Source organism: Lithobates pipiens, unplaced genomic scaffold (genome assembly GCF_037356315.1).
Source record: "Lithobates pipiens isolate NorthernLeopardFrog02 unplaced genomic scaffold, aLitPip1_a1.2 Scaffold_18, whole genome shotgun sequence".
In the NCBI taxonomy this organism is placed as follows: Eukaryota; Metazoa; Chordata; class Amphibia; order Anura; family Ranidae; genus Lithobates; species Lithobates pipiens.
This window is the reverse complement of record NW_027507758.1, coordinates 232527976-232551532: the sequence shown is the minus strand read 5'-3', so window position 1 is coordinate 232551532 and position 23557 is coordinate 232527976. Positions and strand designations below refer to the sequence as shown.

Sequence of the window (23557 nt, the reverse complement as noted above, 5' to 3'; positions counted from 1 at the left end):
ATTAATAGTTCAATATTTATTGCTATCAAATTATTTTTTTTTTAAACAATGTACATACATAGCTTATGAATGAGATATTATATTATAAAACGGATACAAAACATCTGGACTGTCATGAACTAAAGTTGTTACATAAACCAAACTGCCAACGTGTTTCAGAGTCCTTAAAACTCCTTTTTCAGGGAAACTTTTTAGCAATTGTTGTACATGGGGTAATATATCTCGATGAGAATGATACGCAGCCAGTAGTGGACTAAAAACAGGTGAAGAATAGTAGGATCCAGTCAAACAGAGGCAGGGGATGGATGAAGCAGAAAGGAACAGATGGCCTCCTTGAACAGCAGGGTGATTCAAAAAGACATACACTGGGATCACCTAAAATAGAGGACCCAAAAGTTTGCTAGTACCCTGTTTCCCCTAAAATAAGACCTAGTGTGATTGTCGGTGATAGCTGCAATAAAAGCCCTACCCCCCCAAATAAGCCCTAGTTCAAGTCCTTGTAGGTCTTCTTTTCAGGGTAGGGCTTATTTTTGAGGAAACAGAGTAGGGCTTATTTGGGTGGTAGGGCTTATATTGCAGCCAACACCGACAATCACGCTAGGTCTTATTTTAGGGGAAACAGGGTAGTATCTCAGCAACCCCTGTGAAACTTGCTGCACTCTGCTTTTAGTCCGGTCTCACTACAGTAGAGTGCGGAAAGCGTTACTACTTCCATCTTACCAGCTTCATTTGGGGAATATCTGCATGCAGTGATCATTCTGAATGCACACAATACGTGGCTCACAATCCTCCACACAGATGGCTATTGGACAAACAACCCAGAGACACAAATTTCACAGGGGTTGCTGAGATACTACTAGCAAACTTATGGTTCCTCTATTTTAGGTGATCCCAGTGTATGTCTTTTGGAATCACCCTGCTGTTCAAGGAGGCCATCTGTTCCTTTCTGCTTCGTCCATCCCCTTGCCTCTATTTGACTGGTTCCTACTATTTTTTTTATAAAAATAAGTGTAGCGCTTAAAGGCACCTATATCTATAAGTGAAAATATGCATTTAAAGAAAACAAACAGATGGTGTTAATAAAAAAAAGTCCACTAAAATCCAAAATAAGTGTAAACAGTCCCAAAATTAATCTCTATGGATCTCAAAGTGGTGCATCTGGGACTTTTTGAAGTTATCAGATGGTATTCATGGCAGAATAACTCGCAACATTCTCAGACCTCATAACCTCTTGAGAATGAATTTTAAGCGGGTTAAAGAAGGTAGACACTCTTACCAGATGGGTTGGACACATCCACCTTATAGTAGTGTGTCGTACGAGCTTATGGGGGGGCTCCAGCCACACGCCCCAATACACCAGCCGAATGATGTTTTCCCCTTGGGATTCCTTGCGATCTCCAGATGGAAAAGGTGGATGGAGTTTCTGAACTGTGAATCGCTGTAGGACTTGGTACCAAAATTCTCGTAAGGATTCACCATAGGGGGGACAAAGCATAAAAAACGCCTCACATTGTGAAATACAACGAATGATGGTTTATTGAAAAATACAAATTAAAACAAGACTAATAGTCTATAAAAATCATGTGAAACATGAGGGGAGCAAAAAACTGCTGGCCCTACGTGTTTTGACCTCTAAGTCATCAACTTGTCAAAAACAGGTCTGAAGGGGCTCAGGGGATGTATCGGGAAGACTTCTTCAAGTGGCTGTAACCATATTTAGCAGAAATTGTATGTTGAACAGTCTAGCTTTGTGAACATTAACAATAGTCTCAATCTCAAAGGGACTGCTTAACCACTTGCCGACCGCCGCACGACGATATACGTCGGCAGAATGGCACGGGCAGGCATATGGGCGTATATATAAGTCCCTGCCTGCCCGCGGGTGGGGGGCCCGATCGGGCCCCCCCCCGGTGCCTGCGGCGGTCGGCATTTCTTCGAGAGCGATCCGGGATGAGGGGGCGGCCATTCATTCATGGCCACCCCCTCGCGATCGCTCTCGACGAATGGAAATCCCCGGTGACATCACTTCCTCTCCTGTAATGTAAACACAGGAGAGGAAGTGATGTATTCTCTCCTCCGTGTCGGTATTTTCCGTTCCGACACGGAGGAGAGCGGATCGGTGAGTTGCACCAACACTCTACACACACAGTAGAACATGCCAGGCACACTCACACCCCCCCTTTACCCCCCGATCACCCCCCCAATTACCCCTGCCCCCCAGTCACAGTGACACCAATGTCATTTTTTTTTTTTTTTTTTTTTTTTTGCATTGGTGTCATTTGTGACTGTAATAACTGTTAGGGCAGTTAGAGTTAGCCCCCTTTAGTTCTAATGTACCCCCCTAACCCCCCCAATAAAGGTTTAACCCCGTGATCACCCCCCGTCGCCAGTGTCACTAAGGCTGGGTTCACATTGCAGCGGTTTATGAGAACGAATGTGATTCGCACCGCACTGCAGTGCAAATCACATCCGATCTCTGTGCGATTCGAGTTCAGCCATTCGCCGCACCCGCCGCACCCGCCACACCCGCCGCACCCGCCGCAAATTCGCACGGGACCCTTTTTTTGGCCCGCAGCAGAATCGGATCGCATGGGTGTTCACACCATGCGATCCGAGTTTGCAGATCGCACTGCGATATGCGAACTGATCTGGGGGTGTCAGTAACATTTCACTGACACTCCCAGCAGTTCGCATAGGGCAGTGTGAACTGCCGCCGGGAGGCATGCGATGCGGGAACCCGCCGCGGATTCGCGGCGTTTCCGCATCGCTCCAGTGTGAACCCAGCCTAATAAGCGATCATTTTTCTGATCGCCGTATTAGTGTCACAGGTGACGCTAGTTAGGCAGGTAGGTATTTAGGTTCGCCGCAGCTTTTTATAGCGCCAGGGACCCCCATATACTACCGCATAAAGCCCCCTGATTGCCCCCTAGTTAACCCTTTCACCAGTGATCACCATATAACTGTTACAGGTGACGCTGGTTGGTTAGTTATTTTTTTATAGTTTCAGGGCACCCGCCATTTATTACCTAATAAAGGTTTAACCCCCTGATCACCCGGCGGGTGTCATTTGTGACTAATAACTGTTAGGGCAGTTAGGGTTAGCCCCCTTTAGTTCTAAGGTACCCCCCTAACCCCCCCAATAAAGGTTTAACCCCGTGATCACCCCCCGTCGCCAGTGTCACTAAGGCTGGGTTCAGATTGCAGCGGTTTGAGAACGGATGTGATTCGCACCGCACTGCAGTGCAAATCACATCCGATCTCTGTGCGATTCGAGTTCAGCCATTCGCCGCACCCGCCGCACCCGCCGCAAATTCGCACGGGACCCTTTTTTTGGCCCGCAGCAGAATCGGATCGCATGGGTGTTCACACCATGCGATCCGAGTTTGCAGATCGCACTGCGATATGCGAACTGATCTGGGGGTGTCAGTAACATTTCACTGACACTCCCAGCAGTTCGCATAGGGCAGTGTGAACTGCCGCCGGGAGGCATGCGATGCGGGAACCCGCCGCGCATTCGTGGCGTTCCCGCATCGCTCCAGTGTGAACCCAGCCTAATAAGCGATCGTTTTTCTGATCGCTGTATTAGTGTCACAGGTGACGCTAGTTAGGCAGGTAGGTATTTAGGTTCGCCGCAGCTTTTTATAGCGCCAGGGACCCCCATATACTACCGCATAAAGCCCCCTGATTGCCCCCTAGTTAACCCTTTCACCAGTGATCACCATATAACTGTTACAGGTGACGCTGGTTGGTTAGTTATTTTTTTATAGTTTCAGGGCACCCGCCATTTATTACCTAGTCTCACTAGTGTACCCCTAAATTTAGGGGTGTCTACTTTCCAAAATGGGGTCATTTGGGGGGGGTTTGTGCCATCTTGGCATTTTATGGCCTTCAAAACTGTAACGCCCTTAGAAAGCCTGAAGGCGGTGCTTGGTTTTCGGGGCCCCGTACGCGGCTAGGCTCCCAAAAAGTCCCACATATGTGGTATCCCCGTACTCAGGAGAAGCAGCAGAATTTATTTTGTGGTGTCATTTCACATATGCCCATGGCATGCGTGAGCAATATATCATTTAGTGACAACTTTGTGAAAAAAAAAAAAAAAAAAAAAAGTTTGTAATTTTCCCGCAACTTGTGGCAAAATATAAAATATTCCATGGACTCAACATGCCTCTCAGCAAATAGCTTGGGGTGTCTACTTTCTAAAATGGGGTCATTTGTGGGGGTTTTGTGCCATCTTGGCATTTTATGGCCTTCAAAACTGTAATAGGTAGTGAGGAGTGAAGTCAAATATTTACGCCCTTAGAAAGCCTGAAGGCGGTGCTTGGTTTTCGGGGCCCCGTACGCGGCTAGGCTCCCAAAAAGTCCCACATATGTGGTATCCCCGTACTCAGGAGAAGCAGCAGAATTTATTTTGGGGTGTCATTTCACATATGCCCATGGCATGTGTGAGCAATATATCATTTAGTGACAACTTTGTGAAAAAAAAAAAAAAAAAAAAAAGTTTGTAATTTTCCCGCAACTTGTGGCAAAATATAAAATATTCCATGGACTCAACATGCCTCTCAGCAAATAGCTTGGGGTGTCTACTTTCTAAAATGGGGTCATTTGTGGGGGTTTTGTGCCATCTTGGCATTTTATGGCCTTCAAAACTGTAATAGGTAGTGAGAAGTGAACTCAAAAATTTACGCCCTTAGAAAGCCTGAAGGCGGTGCTTGGTTTTCGGGGCCCCGTACGCGGCTAGGCTCCCAAAAAGTCCCACATATGTGGTATCCCCGTACTCAGGAGAAGCAGCAGAATTTATTTTGGGGTGTCATTTCACATACGCCCATAGCATGTGTGAGCAATATATCATTTAGTGACAACTTTGTGTAAAAAAAAAAAAATAATTTTTTTTTTGTCATTATTCAATCGCTTGAGGCAAAAAAATAAAATATTCAATGGGCTCAACATGCCTCTTATCAATTTCCTTAGGGGGTCTACTTTCCAAAATGGGGTCATTTGGGGGGGTTTTGTACTGCCCTGCCATTTTAGCACCTCAAGAAATGAGATAGGCAGTCGTAAACTAAAAGCTGCGTAAATTCCAGAAAACGTACCTTAGTTTGTAGATGTGACAACTTTTGCGCAAACCAATAAATATACAATTATTGACTTTTTTTTTACCAAAGACATGTGGCTGAATACATTTTGGCCTAAATGTATGACTAAAATTGAGTTTATTGGATTTTTCTAATAACAAAAAGTAGAAAATATCATTTTTTTTCAAAATTTGCGGTCTTTTTACGTTTATATCGCAAAAAATAAAAATCGCAGAGGCAATCAAATACCATCAAAAGAAAGCTCTATTTGTGGGAAGAAAAGGACGCAAATTTTGTTTGGGTACAACATTGCATGACCGCGCAATTACCAGTTAAAGCAGCGCAGTGCCAAAGTGTAAAAAGACCTCTGGTCATTTACCAGCAAAATGGTCCGGTCTGAAAGTGGTTAAAGCAGAGCAGGGCACCAACTGCCTTTTTATAGTAGTAATCCACTCATCAACTGGATATCGATATTTGAATATTTCTTTACTCCGGGGTTTGAAGCACCTTGAACAAGTGTAGTATGGTTATTTTGAGGAGCCCTCTGCAGAGAAAAATCTGAGACACATGCATTCAAAGACCATAGAGCATCTTCTAACAATGTAGTTGTTGCTTAATTAATATTTGAATAATTCCAGACAGAATTTGCAGATTTAAAATGTGTTAATATAGTTAGGATATGATCTTGCATGAGGAGACGCTCATTTGAACATTTCTATTCTAGCGATATTGCAGGAATGCTGCTAAAATCCACTGGAAAGTTTCTGGACTCTGGCTTAAAGAACAGCTGTGACGAATTCTGGGCCAGCACAGATGATAGCAGTGTCTCTGATGAAATAAGGTAATCCTGGCCTGAAAAGTTTTCCTTATGTAATACATTACGCTATTGCCCTAATAAGGCAGCAAAGCATTTGTTTCTATGGTAATGACAGCCTTTGCTTTTGTTTTGTATGAATGTGGATATTTTTCAAAGGATTTAATTCATCTGTTGGTTTGCTCATTTGTATTCTGCAGTTTAAGGGATGCTTGCCAACAAATAATATTTTGTGTTTTAGAAAGAACACTGAGGATCTGATTATTATATGTAGGTTTTTCTCGCATGGCTGTACTGCTCTGGTAAAGAAGTCCTGTGGTTTAACTTGTTTAGATCCGCACTATAGCCAAATGAGGGCTACAGCACGGACCTGCTTTGCCGGGAGTGCGTCTATTGACGTCCTCCCGTGCCCGAGCGGCCTGCGTGCCTAAACTCTCCTCCTCCTAATATGCCTTTAGATGCCTATGTGTGCATGGACAGAAGGAAAATCCTAATCTTTGACAAGGTGATTGGTGTGGGGGACAGTTACAGGAACTGACCCCCTGTGTGCGTCTCCCTGCAGCAACAAAGCTTAGCCGGAGGGAGAAGAGGAGCAGCCAGCTTTCCGCTACTGCAGGGAGATGCACACCAGGGATTGTTTTCTATAAATGTCCCCTTGCCACACTGATCACCCCCTCTTCTGCCCGCATCTGGTCTCCCTGCTGCCCAGTACCAGTGCTACTCCCTTATCTGCTGCCCTGTCTATAGTTAACAGTGGTGAACAGGGCAGGGCTAGTAATGTTGCTTGAAATTTTAGTGCAGCAGAGTGTACAGGATTTTAGGGGGCCCACTGGCCTTCTGGCAGGATCAAAAAGTGTTTTTTTTTTTTTTTTTTTTTTTTTCTTTGTACATGTAGCATGAGTCAAAATGTGGGGAAATGCAAAATGTATATGCCTCACATCTCAGCACTTTTAAAACTAAAGTTTTAATCCGCTTCTATATTTTGCTTTCCTGTCCCCTTCCCCCCCTTTAAACAAAGGACAATTTTAAATCTTTTTATTACATAACATTATTGGGTCTAAAATGAAAGTATTGCTGGGTCTCAATGCTTCTTTATGCAATCGGGTAGATCATGGCTAGTAGAAGGGGGGAGGGGGGGCTTTTTCACACGGGAGATCTGATCAGGTCCACCTGTCAGTTTTCAGGCGGACCTAATCGGTTGGTCTATTCACCCCTATGGACAGGTGGGTATAATTTGATCTGTGTACATTTACACCCACTTAACTCCAGGTCCGATTCAGTCTGCTCAAAAAAAAAAAAATAGTCACCATTTTTTGTTTACACCATAGCGCATAGTGGGCAGATGACAGGTCCATGTCCACCCAGTTTCTGCAGAGCAAACTCAGACCTGCCATCTGTCTGCTCTAATTAGCAGGGGTATGTGAGCAGATCTCCTGATCAGAATGGAGTCTGCCCTGTGTGAAAGGGGCCTAAAGGGTAGGACTGGAGTTGAGTTTTAAAGAAAGAACTCTAATTTTTATGTGCAACTTCCACAGGAGATCAGTTATTGAAACCAGTAGAGCATTGAAGGAACTTTTCCATGAAGCTAGAGAAAGAGCATCGAAAGCACTTGGTTTTGCAAAGATGTTAAGAAAGGTATTGCATGTATTTGATTTCAAATGTTGTTTTGTTTGTTTTTTGAACTGTTAGTTCCTAATTGGGCTCAGCAGAAACTGCAAATGGTGGCAGTTAAGCCTGAGCTCAGGCGTGTTTGCATGGTCCATGTGCAGAGCCGCCAGGAAGTCGGCGCAGCGCTGCGCTAATCACAGGGAGTGAGACATTGCCCCGATGCGCGGCTGAAGAGATCGGGCAATGTCTCACTGCCTGTGATTAGCGCAGCGCTGCTCTGACTTCCTGGCGGGCTCTGAATGTGGACCATGCGAACACGCCTGAGCTCATCCCTAGTGGCAGTGTAATTTAAATAAGAATAAGATGAACACCATATCCATAGCTTAACTACATTGTGAGTCCCATATTATTGTTGAGTAATTACAGCATTGGCGATCCTATGGGTTAATACCTGCCTTCGTTCCTCTAGCTGAGCAGAAGGGAAGATTGGCTTAATTGCATTGAAGTTAGGAAAATATCAACAGTGATCACTTTCAACTTGAGAATCTTTTATTGCAACAAGGGTAGTCTTAAATAGACTGACTGTTCAGTTGTGCAGTTGAATTGGGGGCGGAATCCGTTTTGTATATTTCCACACTTTTAAAGGATATGTTCACCTTTGGGAACATGGTACTTGTTGCACCTGTTTTTAAGGTGGAACACCTAACGGGTTCCCACTGCTGCAGCCACCCGCTGATCCCCCCCTCTCTCTGTGACAGTAGTATGTGGAAAAGTTCCCTGTAAAAGTTGTCACTTTTTGAAAAGAACGTGGCCATGTGGGTCTTCACCCACATGACTGTGTCATGCACAGAGTTCTGTGAATGAACTGACTACAAGTACCGGCCTTCTTTTGGGGATGTCGGCTTATAGTTCTCAATGAACTACCACGGCGCTGTTGAGCGCTCTGGTAGTTCATTGAGCCTTCCTGTCAGTGTGAAATTGTGTATGATGTATGGGCAGACATCTTCCACTCAGTCTGCAGGAGTCCTGCATGGCACCCATTTTTATGTGATGGACCAACACGAAGTGGCACATAATTGTGAAGTGGAAGGAAAACGATAAATGGTTTTCAGAATATTTTATAAATATGTGAAAAGTGTGGTGTGCATTTGTAGCCCCCCTGAGTTAGTACTTTGTAGAACCACCTTTTTCTGCAATTACAGCTGCAAGTCTTTTTGGGTATATCTCTATCAGTTTTGCACATTTTGAGGATAAAATTTTGCCCCTGCTTTTCAAAATAGCTCAAGCTCTGTCGGATTGGATGGAGAGCATCAGTGTTCAGCAATTTTCAAGTCTTGCCACAGATTCCCAATTGGATTTAGGTCTGGACTTTGACTGGGCCATTCTAACACATGAATATGCTTTGATCTAATCCATTCCATTGTAGCTCTGGCTGTAAGTTTAGGATTGTTGTCCTGCTGGAAGGTGAACCTCTGCCCCAGTCTCAGGTCTTTTGCAGACTCTATCAGGTTTTCTCCTAAGATTGCCCTGTATTTGGCTCCATCCATCTTCCCATCAACTCTGACCAGTGTCCCTGTCCCTGCTGAAAAAAGCATCCCGCAACCTGATGCTGCCACCACCATGTTTCATGGTGGGTATGGTGTGTTCAGGGTGATGGACAGTTTTTTCGTCACACATAGTGTTTTTGCTTTTAGGCCAGAAAGTTACAATTTGGTCTCATCTGACCAGAGCACCTTTTTCCACGTTTGCTTTGCCCCCTACATGGCTTCTCGCAACCTGCAAGCGGGCCGGGCATCTTTTGGCTTTCTTTCAACAATGGCTTTCTTCTTGTCACTGTTCCAAAAAGGCCAGATTTGTGGCGTGAATGACTGAGTTGTTATGTGAACAGACTCTCCCACCTGAGCTGTGGATCTCTGCCATTCCTCCAGAGTTACCATGGGCCTCTTGGCTGCTTATCTAGTAGGTTTCCAGTTGTGCCTTATTTTTTCGTATGATGGATTGAACAATGCTCCGTGAGATGTTCAAAGCTTGAGATTTTTTTTTTTAACATAGCTCTGCTTTAAACTTCTCCACAACTTTGTCCCTGGAACCAAGGATTTGGGAGGAGGGGCCACTAGGGAGATCCCTCTACTAAATGGATATAGTATTTGTCCAGTACCACATCCTAATTATATAATGCACAAAAAGAACCCCAACCACAAATTTAAAGGACTTTGACGATACTATTGAAATAAAATATCAATTTTATTGTACAAAGGTTAAAATTGTCTCAATGACAGAAAAGCATGTGAATACATAACACAATTGTAGGAAATTTTTCCTGGTGATGTACGTTTTATCATTACACTACTGCAGCTGGGTGGTGGTTGGCTCGCGGTAAATACACAGGAGGGCTTCACAGAACAGCTTTATTTATACTGACATTAAATTACACACATGTGGACTCTATTTACTAATTGGGTGACTTCTGAAGGCAATTGGTTCCACTAGATATTAGGGTATCAGAGGAAAGGGGGCTGAATACAAATGCACACCACACTTTTCAGATATTTATTTGTAAAAAAAATTTGAAAATAATTTATCATTTTCCTTCCACTTCACAATTATGTGTCACTTTGTGTTGGTCTATCACATAAAATCCCAATAAAATACATTTACTTTTTTTGGTTGTTACATGTCAAAATGTGGAAAATTTCAGGGGGTATGGATACTTTTTCAATGCACTGTATTTAATCCAAGGGTCCCATGTCTTGGCAATTTGTTATTGTGGAAAGTACATACTATTCCTTTTTAAAATCATCCCCAATACAACGTCACTCTAAAAGGAGTACTCCAAATAAAAAGTCATACACTAACCAGATTTTAACTCCTCTCTTGCAGTTCTGCATTCACTGTAATCAGGGCAGGTTTCAGTATTAAATGGATTCATGTTTTTGGTTTTGTCTAAAACGATACAATTTTATACTTTGCTGGTTTTGTATTGTATTTTGTACCTTTCTAAATGCTATGTCTTTTCAGGACTTGGAAATTTCTGCAGAGTTTACTTTTTCTGCACCTGTGCGAGACCTGTTAACATACCTAAACGCAAAGAATTATGCAAAGGTAATACGGTTTTACTTTATCACTTATGTAGCATGTATTACATGGAAAATGTAGGTGACCAAGTGCCCTATAAAAATACCTTAGAGTTCTTAGATGCCCAGTGTTCAGGCTAGGTTCAGTTGGGTGGGTACATACATAAAAGCTCCCCGTTTTGTCTTTTAAATAAGTACTGGCTGTCGTGCACTGCTGTAAGACACATTTCATTAGACACATTTCATTAGACACATACAAAAATTATGTCTGCTGAAATACTAAGCCATAATGATGTATGGGAAGGTTGGTGTGTGAATGAGGCTTTTAGTCTTGTTAAAGCATACAGCTTTGTATAGCGCATCAAGCTGAATATTGGATTAGCTGCAAAGGCCACAAATCCATGTGAGTGGGAGAAATGTAATGTAAAAGATATAATATTTTCAGTTTGTTGCAATTGGCAAGTCCAGTTCAGAGTTTAGTGTCCATTTTAGATGTCATCTACAGCACCTATGTTTTTTTCACTTTGGCCCAGGTTCACACTGAGCTGCACGAATGAAGCTGCACGCGTTCAGCTGAACTTGCACAATTTTACTCCTGCATGGCAGTCTCGCTTTCAGCTGCGATTTTCGAGACATCTGTGCAGGTTTCTGCACAGATGTCATTGTAAATTGCAGCCCAAAATCGCAAATAGTAGTACAGAAACTACTTTTTGAAATCTGTGTGGAGCCGCAAATGCAGCGGCACACCGATTAGGATAGTGCCATTGCCGGCAATTGCCGTTGATTTGACATGTCAACTCGTACTAATGTGAACCAGGGCTAATGAATGATTTTTATTTTTTTTGCAAAGTGCATATGCCATTCATCGTAAAAATATTCTGACAATCTGTCACGAACACCTCATAAAGGAGTCACATTTTTAAACATGCTATATTTTTTATATGTTATCTTTAACCACTTAAGGAACGCCTCACACCGATATACGTCGGCAGAATGGGACGGCTGGGCATAAGCACGTACAGGTACGTTGCCCTTTAAGAGCCCAGACGTGGGTCGCACGCGCTGGCGTCGCGCTCGCGACCCGATCGTGAGCTCCGTGACTGCGCCCGCGGGACCTGCGGACCCAATCGCTGCCAGTGTCCCGCGATCAGGTCACAGAGCTGAAGAATGGGGAGAGGTAAGTGTAAACAAACCTCTCCCCGTGCTTCCTAGGGAGCCTGTCACTGATCGTCTGTTCCCTGTCATAGGGAACGAAGATCAGTGATGTCACACGCCAAGCCACGCCCCCCTATAGTAAGAAACACACATTAGGTCACACTTAACCCCTTCACTACCCCCTAGTGTTAACCCCTTCACTGCCAGTGACATTTTTACAGTAATCAATGCATTTTTAATCTCACTGATTGTTGTATTAATGCCAATGGTTCTTGTAGCAAAAAGTAAAAAAATATAGAATTTTTTCAAAATTGTCGCTCTATTTTTGTTTATAGCGCAAAAAATAGAAACTGCAGAAGTGATCAAATACCACCAAAAGAAAGCTCTATTAGTGGAAAAAAATATTGCCAATTTTGTTTGGGAGCCAAATCGCAAAAAGGGGCCTGGTCCGGGGCTTAAGTGGTTAATGTGCATTTTGGTGTGTTTTACATCAGTTATTGGCTTTTCCACAAACGCCTAGGTTAACCACGTAGATGATGAGTGCATGTACAAAACCAAGTTGAATAAGTCTACAGAAACGTTAAGAGAAAGTTGTAAAGTTGTCTATATCCATGGGTCCATAAAAAGGAGGTATCCAAAGTCTGTGCTAGGTCCTAATAGCACCATGTTTAAAGAAGTAATAAATGAATTTCAACACTTTTACTTTGCTGACTTAAACTGTGTTATATTTAAAACTATCTCTGTACTTCTAAAGCTGTGACTGAGGATGCAACTGTTGCCCCTCTCCCTTGTACCTGTCTGTTCACAGAAGCTTTGTATTTTGAGAATTTTTTCACAGAAAAATACTGCAATTCCTGTCGTTCTTCTTTAGGGGAAACCTTATCTGATTTGCCTTTTTAAATAGACTGTGAGATTCTTATATTGCATAATGACACTCAGCCTTATTCTCACATCCTTTATAGTGACCTTCTGTATCTACCCCTAGACCAGAGGTCTTCAAACTATGACCCTCCAGTTCAGGAACTACAATTACCATCATGCCTAGTCATATCTGTGAATGTCAGAGTTTTACAATGCCTCATGGGATGTGTAGTTCCACTACAGCTGGAGAGCCCTAGTTTGAAGATTCCTGCCCTAGACAAATATGTAAGGTTCAGTAGTGGTGCTTCTGGCTTCCCAGAGATGAAAGTTGATTTTGAGGTGGTGATATCAGAGAATCGCATAGTTGCATTCCAAATGAGGCCTGTAGGAGGAATTTCAGAAGATGTGACGGAGGATACATCGATCACTATTGAGGCCCCAACATCTGTGTGGGGAAATATTTTGGAGACTCCTGAAGGAGTCCCTTAGTACCTTGTTGGATTAAAGTGTATGTAAAGCCGAACCATGAACTTCTCCTGTTTGCTCTCTTTTGGGCTGTTTAATAAACAATTGGAAGCATTTTTGTTATATCTGTTAAGTGCAAAAAAACTAAAACCTTGTAGCTCCTTTCAGAAATGTCGAGCTATCCTGGGTCCTATACATACTTGTGTTCTTGGGTAGTGCAGGCCATAGATGATGCATTTTTTTTTCTTTCCTGCAACCACGGGTCACAGAAAAGAAAAGCGCTCGATTCTCCCATCAACACTTACCTGACACCACTCTGGATCCAACGCTGTCCCTGCTGGCAGCCCCTCTCTGCTTTGCTCTTGGCTCCTGTGAGGAGAGAACGGGGGGCAGGGCCAAGCCACACACAGCTCGGCTGCTTGCCTGCATAAGTGCCCCCCGATGCAAGCTGGCTTGCTATGGGTGCACTCATACTTAAATCACTTTTTAAATACATATTGGTAATTGGAGTACGACCCAGTCTGAAGTGATCATGTGGAAACATTTCATTACTTTTTTTATACACTGAGATTTTCTAAGTACAGTACAGTCTTGGTCAAGAGGCTGTCCCCAGCAGCCCAGTAATGCCGTTAAGGACATTAAGATGAGCGTGAATGTGCAGAGGGTACTGTTAACTGTAGTTTATAAGGTTCATTTCATTGTGTGTTGTGTTAATGCATGATCCACACTGCTTTGTGGTGCCATTCATCTTGAATAGCACCCTAACTCACTGCGATTCTGCATCCAAACTGCAGCGTACCACAATGTTGTAGTTGTATTGATTTTATTTATCTATTTTTTTGCTTTACCAACACCTGGGGCATATTAGAGCAGTAAGATTGGAACTTTCTCCCACAGAAAATGGTACTCTAGAAATCTGCTCTGTATGTTTGCAAGAAGATCAAATGTATATGACGTTTGGAAACAGGGAGTCTCTGAAATTCAGACTACCAGCAGAGTATGGGGCCTGCTGCCCAAAATGCTGTAATGAAAGTTCTCTGCACTTTGAATGATATATTTTATTTTTTATTTTTATAAACCTACGTCTATTAAAATGTTACCTTTTAATGTATGGTCCTAATATACATTTAAATCCCCTGTTTGTGTAGCAAATGTTGTACATTTGTTTAGGAATACAGTGTACAATATTGTCTTCTCTCAGCCAAGGTAACCGTTTACCTGATTATGCAAAAGCTCACCTTTGCCAAGATTAGACTGCAATACTGCTCTGGTCCTGAAGACTTAAAGGCCAAAACATATCAATAACATTTATTTATGTCCTTTTGCTTTAGGTCATAATTCCTACTCTTGAGAACCTGCATGTATTCGTACTAGATAACCTATCTAAAGGAAAAGCGGTTATTTTGCAATTGCTGAATGCTGCAGCTGGTATAGACTGCTCTAAAGACTGTGAAGATGTGGCATACGATGCCTTCCTCCTGATGACCAAGCACTCTGAGAGGGGACAGGATGAAGAAGAAATTTGGAGTTCTTGGGTAGGACCGACTATAAAAATCGTGCCACCAGTGGAAACTGCAGACACGCTGAGAAGTATGCAGGTATGTTTCAACATAAAGTCATTAATTTAATTCCTTCTTGACCATGGGAAATGTATACTTTTATGACCAGACCAAATTTAGGTGTATGTTAATTATTTAACATTTGAACTGCTTTTATGCCAATGAATTATGAATTTTGTGTTAGTAGCTGCACACCTGTTCTCAACTGCTTGGAATGCACACAACCTTACAAAAAGCAAAGTAGTTTCTCTTTGTAACCAATTTATCTCGTAAACTGAGCTGTTCACAATAATCTCTGGATATAGCAGCAGATAGGACCACAAACTGCTAATGTTCTCCTGGCATGGCTTACTTTGGCCATTCATTGGCTGTATAATTTCTTATTAACCATAGAATTCTCATTCCATTTCTCCAAATATAGAACTCTTTTGCACTTATTAAAGGATACCTTTGCCTTTTGGATCATGATACATGTTCCATGCGTGTTTAGAATGTTTAAGGCACTGGTAAACAGAAAAAAAAATGTAAGCCAGCCCCCATATAACTCCATCCTCCACCCAGCATGTCTTGCTACTTTTCTAGTGTCCAAGGAGGTTGGGCACCTTTTTTATTCAGCTCTGTTGAATAGATTTCCGGTCCATTTCCAATACCCCCTTACCGTTGCCTGGTCACTTCTGGCTGCCAGAAACCCTCCCCAACACCAGCTTGCCTGGGTTTTTGAGCATTTGAGGCCTTAAATCATATTGGGCATAGTTGCATTACTGTTAAACTGAAGCAACACGGGACAGTCCTATGACCTTAGTCCATTCTCTTAGGGGAATTTACTTGGTATCCCCAAATGGACCTGATGCCTGTAAATGGAACCGGGGACCCCTGTTTTTATTGTGTCTTTGTAATCTGAGTAATCCACTCCATCAGGTATCTACCATGGCTGCCGGGACCTTCCACTGCCCTCCACCTGTCCACTTTGGACTTCTTAACTGCATAGCTACTAGAGCATTGTGACCACAGAGGTCCTAAACATGCCCTGGTTGCCTTCCCTTGCAGAGTCTGTCCTCGACCCTCCTGATCCAATAAATCAAATGGGCCTGCATGCCCTGTCACCATCTTACTCAAATTCAGAATCTCAACAGTCTATCTCCTGAGTAAGGATGAGCTCAGGCTTATTCGCATACTCCACTCGCAGAGCCCACCAGGAAGTAGGCGGTGCACTAATCACAGGCAGTGAGACTTTGCCCCCAATGCGCGGCTGCAGAGATCGGGAAATATCTCACTGCCTGTGATTAGCGCAGCACTGCGCCGACTTGCTGGCGGGCTCTGCACGTGGAGTGTGCGAACACGCCGGAGCTCATCCCTACTCCTGAGAGACTGTTTGGAGGCACTGCTGTCTTCTGATGTTTGCAGAAGGTTGTTTCAAAGCTTGTTGATGAATTTCATATTACTTTACATCAGCTTGCCGTTTCAGGCCTTGACAAACATATAGAAGGAAAAGGCAACCTGTGCGCTTCTAGTGTAGTATGTCCAAATCCTGTAAAAATAATGATTTAATAGAGACATTGCACTTACAGTAGTGTCAAGAGAGCCATGCCAGTCACAATGGGAAACTTCATTCATCTTCTACAACATCTGGGGCAATGTCAGTATAGTAAAGGGCAACTAGTTTCCAAGGAAAACCATGTCTGGGGCATTCACTAGTAGCAGCATTTATTAGAAAAAATATGTAAATCCACTCACTTGATGTGATGGTAAAAAGCACCTGTCTCAGCCTCTGTATCAGGTCAACAGCCTGCTGTGGCTTGAAAATGCATAGTTGTCCCAAAAACATGTTGCCTAGCGGCCCCAAACCCAGAAGCTGTCCCTAACCCCGACCCACTACCCTGCAGCTTATAGTTGAGCCGCTAGTGTTCTACTCCTGGGCGGATTACTGCTACGCACCACCATAGTACAGGAAAAGAGACCAGACTGAACGTAGCAGCACAAGATGGAGAAACTGAATGAGACTAGCAGCCTGACCACTGGCTGCGGTGGGCTGTACAGCTGACACATAGGCTGTGATGAGTGCTTTTTATCATTCAATGTAAGTCAATTTATGTGTTTTTTTTTATTTATATTTACTTTTAATGCACTGTTGTGGTTTATATGTGTTCTGAATTAGAGCAACTTCAAGAGTGTACCTACTAGTACCACAGATTGTAACTTCCTATGGTAACCAGATGACCTTTATCATACTGAACTCTGTGTTGATGTGGTTTTAGAAGAATGATGCATCTCGTCATAATGGGCATGTCTTTTTTTTTTTTTTTTTTGCTAATTTTAGTGCAATATGTCCACTATATTATTATGTTTACAGATTTGGACTTGCTAAAGTAGAATGGCCTTTTTAACTTCTCTTTCATTCACAGCTTGGGTATTCACTGCCTTGTGTGACAGTGGTGCTGCCTTAACAGGAAGTGAGTAGGGCTGCAACTAACGATTATTTTCATAATCGATTAATTGGCCCATTGTTTAGATGAATCGGTTAATAACTTTAAAAAAAATTGTGGCGTATAATTTAGTTAATATGTAAAGTTTTAAAAAAAGGTAATTTATTCTTAAATATTTATATGCAGTGGTAAATATAAATAACCAACTATATAGGGCTGCATCTAACGATTATTTTCATAATCGATTAGTTGGCCGATTTATTGTTTCGATCTGTTAATAATCTTTGCTAAATTAAATACCACACTTTTTCTTAACATGTAAAGTTTTAAAAAAAGGCAATTTATTCTTAAATATCTCTGTATGCAGTGCTAAAAAAATAACCAACTATATGGTAAGTATACTGTATATAGCACTATTAGAGGAGATATACTGTATATACTATTATAGGGTATATATTATTGAATAAAATAATCAGACTCAGATCAAATCTTTTCTAAATACCCAGCGGCTGAAAAAAGTACAGATGTGAATGTGTCCCATAGGAAACCATGTAAATGAACTGTGGTGCGTTTCTGCAAAAAGCACCAAAAAAACAGGTCTAAGATGTTTAGTAACATAATGGGGTTAAAAAACTAAAATTAGCCCTTTACAGTACAAAAAAAAGCAGATAATCACTACTGTAAGGGGTTCATTTTTTTTACTGTAGAACCGTGAAAGTAATATATACAGTAGCTATTTGCTTTTTTGTACTATAAAGGGCTAATTTTAGTTTTTTTTTTTTTTTTTTAAAACCCATTATGTTACTGGCCGATTAATCGATTATGAAAATAGTAATCGATTAATTTCATAATCGATTAGTTGTCGATTAATCGATTAGTTGTTTCAGCCCTACAACTATATGGTTAGGGAGCAAAATATCGAATCCACTCTGAGAATAACAGACAGAAGAGATATACTGTATATACTATTAGAGGAGAGCTATACAGTATAGCTCTCCTCTAATGGTTTATACAGTATATGCTATTAGAGGAGATGTACTGTATATACTATTAAAGAGGAAGTAAAGGCACTTTATATACCGTATTTATCGGCGCATAACACGCACTTTTCCCCCTTAAAATCGGGGGAAAGTCGTGGGTGCGTGTTATACGCCGATCCCCAGTGTCTGTGAGGCTAAAATACTGAGCAGCGCTGAAAAAGACCGAGCGGCAGCGCTCGCTCGGTCTGTCTCGGCGGCGGGATATTTAAACATGGGCAAGGCTGCAAACTGCGCTGGGCGAGCTGGAAATGACACTGGCAAGCTGCAAATGACACTCTGCAAGGCTGCAAACAGCGGTGGGCAAGCTGCAAATGACACTGATCATTCTGCAATTATGGACAAGGCTGCAGATGCACACTGATAAGGCTGCATTGACGGGCATTTAAATGTACGTTTTTTTTTTTCCCTTAAACTTCCCTCCTAAAACTTTTTTCCTTAAAATGCCCTCCTAAACTTGGGGTGCGTGTTATACCCTGATAAATACGGTGTATATATATATATATATATATATATGTGTATGTGTGTGTGTGTGTGTGTGTGTATGTATGTATGTATGTATGTATGTATGTATGTGTATATATATATATATATATATATATATAATTTTTTTTTTTTTTTAAATGTAACCTTCAAGGCAAAGGCATAATGAGCTAGTATGCATAGCATACTAGCTCATTATGAATAACTTACCTGAGAACGAAGCCCCACAAGCGGTCCTCCTTCATCTTCACTGCTGCCATGTATCCCGGAGTGACTTCCGGGTCTCGCTGCTCCGGCGCTGATGTCACTCCCACACATGTGCACGGGAGCCGACACGAGCGGCATATCGCCGTGATCTTCAGCCTGCTCAGTGCGCCTGCGCCCCGCTGTCTGCGGCGCATGCGCCATAGACAGCGGTGCCTGTCTTTTTGTAAATATCTCCTAAACCGTGTAGGTTTAGGAGATGTTTCTTGGCCCTACAGGTAAGCCTTAATCTAGGCTTACCTGTAGGTCAAAGTGGTTTGTAAGGGTTAACAACCACTTTAAATAGTGATTCTAGTAAATATCAGACTCGGATAATTTTTTTTTTATTAAAAAAAAAAAAACAAACAATGTCTTCCTTCCAAAAAAAAATGTAATTTTAAGAACGATCCTTCGATTTTCTAATTGTTAGTGGTGCAAATCGACATTCATTTTCAGCCAGTGATGGGAAAATTTAGAAATGGAAAACTTCTTTGTCAAATGAATTTTCAGACAGTGTATGTGGTTTTCATTCATTTTAAAAACGGAATGTTAAAAACAAGTGAAATTTTCAAACCACATTCTTTCATTCAGCAAATGTACAAAGATTTTTCGTCTGAATATTCTCATCTGAAAATTGATCTGTGTGGCCAGCATAAGGCTTGGTACACACTTATGCAGTTTGCTTTGATCTGTTTCTGCAGTGCTTTTTGCTGAGCGTTTATGTAGTTTTGCGCATGTAAGTTTGCTGGGATTTGCGTTTTTTATTTTATTTTGTATTTTTTGCCAATTTGTTGTTGGGCAGATTAAAAAACACAAATTGCTGCAAAAACGCATTACATGCTTTTCTGCAGCTTCTCCATTGAAGTATATTGAACCAAAAAAGCACCGTTTTGCATTAAAAAAAAAAGTCCCTGACCCTTTCCAGATACGCAGTGGCTGAAAAAAAGATAGATGTGAACGTGTCCCATAGGAAATCATGTAAATGAACTGTAGTGCTTTTCTGCAAAAAGCACCAAAAACACATAGATGTGAACCAGCTCTAAGACGTTTAGTAGCATAATGGGGTTAAAAAAAACAAAAATTAGCCCTTTTATAGTACAAAAAAAAAGTACTCTAGTACTCTCAGGTTAATACTCCCCCCCCCCCCCCCCGCCCCCCTTCCCCTTCAAGTACTTGAAGGGTGTTGAGGGAATACTCTCCTAACATTCCCATTGACTCTTGGTCCTTTTTTAGTCTCCCCCCGCTACTCCTGGGGGCCTGGACTTGGGCTAGGCATCCAAATGGTCCCTGCGGACCAAGAAGTCCCTGACATGACGCATCAATTTCTAAGGGTGAATTGGTTGTTGTCCCTATACTTGGCACTAAAGTCTCGTTCTCAAGGACACAGATACCTGTTTTGTCAGGGGATCCCACTGTGAGTCGGCTTCCTGACCTGAACTCCACTTAGACAGGATTTGTCCTGGTCAAAAGGAGAATTCCGGAACATTCACTTTTAAGAAGGTTACAGAGTTTTGCCTCTGACCAGCACAAGTTGCCTGCTTCCTTTAGTGGGTGGTGCTGTTCTCATTTGCACAGTCTTCCTTAGAGACAATGTATTACAATCTGGCTGCACACCAAAAGAAGAGCTTTGCGCATCGGGATGTTTCCCCTTCTGCGTGACCTGAAGAAAGCATCACTGGATGGCTCTGTGGTCTTCTGGATTATCAGCAGGCAGAACATGGGAGGCTGATCTGCATCCTGTTGAAGTTCCTCCAGATCCCTTCCCAGTTTTTTCCTTAATCAGGTGAATGATGTTAGAAGTGTGACTAAAATTCTTGCCCCTTACTCCAAGGCTTGCTATTTCCCAGCGTGAGTTTCCCCCAGTGCGGCCAGCCAGTGTGATCTGTCTGTCAAAGCTCCCCAGACAAGGGGGAGGGCTGCATAAGTCGGCGCGTGGCCAGGAACACACAGCTATTGAAATGAAAGCTGTGATGTTCCCAGCGCTGTGATCAAACAGGAGGCGGCGGCTCTCCTGCGCTACAGGACACCCCCATGATGGGCAGCACCCGGGGTGGGTGGTGTAGCCCTGCCCAGGCCCGCCCCATTTTCAGCCCCATTATTGGCCATTTTTCTCTTTCATCAAATTGCAGAAAAGCCCATTTTCGGACGATATGTTTTGTCGGCCGAAATTCCAGTGCATCCCTGGTTAGAACCATGTTCTGGATCAAGGCTAGGCAGGTCGGACCCAGAGAAACCTCTGGGTGTTTAAGATGAGTCTTTTGCTGATCTTCTTGTGTACCAGTCTGGGGTTGTAGTTAACCTTCACCCCTGCCTCTCTCACACGCCATACCCCCTTAATTTCAGTCAAGCTGAATCCTAAGGGTTGGGAGTCGAGCCATAGACAGTGTGAAATCGGATGGTTCCCGCTGAACCATGTATGGGCAGGCTGAATGTACCAAGTTGATCGATCAACTTGGATTCAACCAGCCTGCTGGATCTTGTACAGTTTGGCATATTTGCCCTGGGCTCGATTACCTTGTCCCGCACTGTCTCGGGAGGAAGGATTGCCAACTGTCTGTGTTGATGGGGTAATTGAGAAAATTTCTTTCCTTCCTTACGTGATTCTTTCCGTGGTTGCAGGAAAGAAATTTGTATCGTGTGTGGCTGGCTTAAGGCTTGGGCCTTTACAGGTAGACTGGCTGGTCATGTCCTGTGGCTCTGTTCTCTCTTTTTTTTTTGGCCAAAAAAGCAAAAAAAAAAAACACATATCAAAAACGGTGTAAAAAAATGTGTGTGTGGGGGGGGGGGGGGGGGGGGAAGGCACTGTAGAAACGGATCAAAAGCAAGCTTCGCAGGTGTGAACCAGGTCTAGAATCTATTTCTTGGAGTCCATTAAGGGACACAAGTTCCACCCATTTGTGTTTTTGCTTGTCCTGATATTATATTATTATATTATCCTGATTTTTTTGTTTTTGCTTTTTTATTATACCAAACTGAGGTGTGATGGGGAGAGTAGGAGTTATATAGGGTCTGTTACAAATTTCCTGTTTGCCGGTGCCCTTAATCTCCTGTAGGGAGCAAAATAACCTATTTCTGAATTATGTCCCTCCATGAACTTCAAGAAATACCTTTTATGGAATGTACCAAAATTTTATGATTTGTAGTGCATTGAAATAAAAATGTTCCTTTTAGAAAACGCACAGGTGGTGAATAGGCACTTTTAAAACACACTTAGATCCTCTGTCAAGTTTTAATTTCCCTGTAACTATTGGGGAAGATTTCCGCTCATATTCTGTCCCCATAATGAAAGTTACTAAGATGAGAATCGCTTCACTTGGAACACAGATTGCAGTAAAAATACCCCACTTTTAGAATACCACCATCATTTTTTAACCATGCTTCTTACTAACCTGAAAGATGAGTAGAATTTTTATATAGCACAATTGTCAGAAAATTTGTGGCATGACCTTGTCATCAACTTAAAATCTGTATATAAGATAATGTTTAAGCAGGGCATATATGTAAATCATTTTAGCTTGCTTATCTTTCCCACAAGGTTGACAATCTGTTGCTCGTGGTGATGCAGTCTTCCATCTTAACGAACCATAGAAAGGCCTTCCAGCAGTCCGTTGAAGATATCTTATCTCTAAGGCTTGAACAGACATCAAGTCACCCTGTGATTGCAGAAGCTTTGCATCAACTCAAGGTACACAAAAAAAAATAATGAAATGACATTTGTATAACGGGACAATACTATTTTTGTTAACTACAGATACTTAAGGGCTTATTCACAGAGGGCTTAAACACCTGTTAGAGGTGTTTTAATGTTTTTTTTTTTTCCCCAGCCTGTAAAAGCACCTCTATGTTGGCCTGTGTGTCCATGCACACATATTGGAAAAGGAGCATTTACAGGCTGATAAAAATAAAAATCACTGACATGTTCAGGGGAGGAGCTTTTTAACCAAAAAACAAAAACAAAAAAAGTCATCTAGCCAAAGCTAAACGCTACACACATTAAAGTGGAGTTTCACCCCCAAAAAAACAAAAATGAATGTGCTTTAAAAAAAAAAAATTGGAGAATTTTTTAGTACTCGCCTCTAAATGTCTGTTGCTAGGGGGTCCCTCGTAGTCTGCTTCCTTCGGTGCCTAGACTCCTGACGTCCCTTCCCTCGGTGCAGGAAGGGAGATCGCCTCTCCCCCATCCCTCTTGTCAATCTGGGACACGTGACGAGTCCCAGATGATTGCGCGGCCAGTCACGGCACACGGCTCGTGCATGCGCAGTGGGTGCCCGGCTGTGAAGCCACACCCGGGCGCCCACAGTTAAAATGCTGCAGAATGGAGGGGAAGACAAGTGGGGCTTCGATCCCCCGCATCGCTGTACCCTGGGACAGGTAAGTGTCTGATTATTAAAAGTTTGTAGCTGCTGACTTTTGTTTATTTGATTGTTTTGTTTTTAAGCAGAACACCGCTTTAAAGTGGGGTACCCCCTATAAAAAAAAATTAAAAGTCAGCAGCTACAAATACTGCAGCTGCTGGCTTTTAATAATCCGACACTTACCTGCCCCAGGGTCCAGCGATGCGGGGGAACGAAGCCCCCCCCCCCCCCCCCCGCTCCCCGCTCCGCTCGCGGCGCCGTCATGCATACTGTGGGCACACGGCTGCGGCTTCACAGCCGAGCACCCACTGCGCATGCGTGAGCGGCGCAGGGCGCCGTGATACGCCGTATAGTCACCTGGGACACATGACAGGTCCCAGGTGAATGTGCGGTGCGAGGGGAAGTGAT

At 42.7% G+C, this 23557-nt stretch overlaps 1 protein-coding gene across 8 annotated transcripts in view; it reads left to right on the top strand.

Annotated features, from left to right (window-relative positions):
• Positions 1-23557, top strand: part of MAP3K4 (mitogen-activated protein kinase kinase kinase 4) — a 183442-nt gene that overhangs the window by 72022 nt on the left and 87863 nt on the right. For all 8 annotated transcript variants that reach the window (XM_077486665.1, XM_077486669.1, XM_077486664.1 and 5 more), the window contains exons 7-11: positions 5797-5913; positions 7422-7521; positions 10513-10596; positions 14381-14647; positions 22330-22479. In XM_077486665.1, the coding sequence (XP_077342791.1) occupies positions 5797-5913; positions 7422-7521; positions 10513-10596; positions 14381-14647; positions 22330-22479 (718 nt within the window). The remainder of the gene's footprint in view (positions 1-5796; positions 5914-7421; positions 7522-10512; positions 10597-14380; positions 14648-22329; positions 22480-23557) is intronic.